Source organism: Adiantum capillus-veneris, chromosome 25, assembly GCF_014529385.1.
Source record: "Adiantum capillus-veneris isolate H3 chromosome 25, ASM1452938v2, whole genome shotgun sequence".
NCBI lineage: Eukaryota > Viridiplantae > Streptophyta > Polypodiopsida > Polypodiales > Pteridaceae > Adiantum > Adiantum capillus-veneris.
This window is the reverse complement of record NC_140955.1, coordinates 32,982,578-32,984,770: the sequence shown is the minus strand read 5'-3', so window position 1 is coordinate 32,984,770 and position 2,193 is coordinate 32,982,578. Positions and strand designations below refer to the sequence as shown.

The 2,193-nt window shown below is 44.2% G+C and overlaps 1 protein-coding gene across 1 annotated transcript; it reads left to right on the top strand.

Moving 5' to 3' along the window:
• Positions 1–1,290: 1,290 nt before the first annotated feature.
• Positions 1,291–1,993, top strand: LOC147424677 (uncharacterized). Its single transcript, XM_086499976.1, has 2 exons — positions 1,291–1,567; positions 1,649–1,993. Exons 1-2 carry the CDS (start codon positions 1,291–1,293, stop codon positions 1,951–1,953), a joined length of 582 nt encoding a protein of 193 aa, XP_086356102.1. The 3' UTR covers positions 1,954–1,993.
• Positions 1,994–2,193: the final 200 nt, after the last annotated feature.

The following is a 2,193-nucleotide window of genomic DNA, read 5'->3' as shown; positions in this document are numbered from 1 at the left end:
TTCACCTGTAGAAATGAGTTGCTCATTGATATCCTTGACACTAGCAAGGAAAGTGTCCATATCATCTTCCTCATGCATAATCTTCGACTCTAGCTCTTTACGCAGCAAAGCAATTTTAGCCTCATTGCGGCTTGCATAAAGACCTGCTAGAATATCCCAAGCCTGTTTTGCAGATTTTGCTGAACGGATGTGAGGAATAATGGTGCGCTTCACAGACAACGCAATCAATGCATGAGCCTACGCATCCTTAACATCCCAACGAGCTTGTTCTGCTGTAGGCAAAACAACTCTAACAGCTGCAATCCTTGCAGCAAGACCTGCAACATCCTCAATATCGCCTACATCTTCAGAACCAGGACGTACATCAATGCCCTGCACAATGTTCCAGACACCTTTTGACACAAGAACGTGTTGCATCATATAAGCCCACATAGGGTAGTTGTCCCCATCCAACCTGTCCTCAGCAGCAAACATCTTGAACACATCTGTGTTGTTGTTGTCAGCCATGGTAAATGTTGCACCTGATGTGAAAACTGCCCGAAAATAGGGGAAATGGAGCGGGAACAACTTGTGCTATATAGCACAAACCGTAGAAGACTATAAGGCACCTGTTATGCAGAAAACGGCACTGACAGAAAATCTGCACAAAATGACGAAATAGCCTGTGCAGTACTGCCCGTAGTGGAAACGGAGGCCGAAATGAGCCCAAATCAAAATTCTGAGCAGACCAAGCTCTTCCAGCTCTCCCAAAATATTTGTCGACCTGCGAACGCTTGCCAAAGCTCACTGAAATCGGAGAAAGTGAGCAGGCGTGTGCTGGAGCAGCTGGCGACTAAGCCCGGGAGGACGTGACCTGCTCTGATACCAATTGTTGGAATTAGGGTTGCAGAGAAACACACACAGCTTGGAGAAGACGAAGGAAGCTCAAGGCACACAATAGAGAGTGTGTTACTTAGTGTGCAATGGAAAGATAGATAGCCCTAGAGTGATGGGCGTATATACAATGCACGGGGGAAAAAACCTCCTAAAGAGGGAAAAAATGCCCCGGCGGTCCTAGTGTGTTCACACACATCACTACCACATGTATATGGTAACATACTCTCGGGGTTGCGCGACCAAGGTAAGTTTGCAATGTACGACTAGCAAGTGACTTTATTTATAAACGTTTGAACGGCCACTCATAATCTTTGTTCGTTGTAGTATAAGTCATGCACAGCAGCATGGTGTAAAGGTCGACATTTTAGGGTGGAATGAATCGACAAAAAGCGTTTTACTCAAGATTGTGGAATCATGGCAAAATTTGAACAGTCTAGTCGACGACGTTCCTCTGATGCAGATCCTGTGGTGGCGGAACTCACTTACTTCGGCACGCTGCAAGAGATTTTGAGGATCGATTACAGAGGATTTTTTGTCGACTTGTTCGACGTGCAATGGTTCAAGATAATCATGGAGGGTCGCAACGCTACTGTGCGTAGAGGAGAGTCTGGTTTTCTTGAGGTGGATTCTACTAAGAAATGGACTGACCTAAGAGACACTTTCGTACTACCCGAGCATTGTGAACAAGTAAGTATGTAAATAGTTAACATCCCCCTTTTACAAGTTATGTGCTTGAAAGCTCTCATGTAAGTTATGTGGCTCTGGCAAGTAGTATTTCATCCTACAAAGTCTACATCAAACTGGTGGTACGTCATAGAGGTAGCCCCTCGTAGTGCAAGGACGTATGAAGGCTACCATGTGCCAATCACAACGACATCAATGGAGGAGATCAGAGAAGATGCTCAATCAGAAGCCGCTGCGGTGGTGCCAGACGAGCATCAAGATGCTACTACTCTATATGGGGTGCATGCAGAGGAGCTACAAAATGAAACAGAGGATATGTGTTTAAACGGAGAGCTCTATATAGATATAGGAAGTTATGCTGAGTTATGCGAGGATGAGAGAGAGATCTCTTAAAGCCACAAATATTGTATTTGAACAATTTTGCTCCGTGTTGTAAAAGCTCTGGCTCTCTAAGTACCTTCTATGGTGTATAACGCTCTTTTCTACTCGCGCTCACATCTTTTGATTGAAAATTCTGAGTTTTCGACTTGCCTCTTCTATCACTCAATTCATTGCGTCATTGTATTTATATGCGTCATTACGTCATTGTATTTAATGGTCTTTGCGTCATTGTCTACTCTATTCATTCAATAT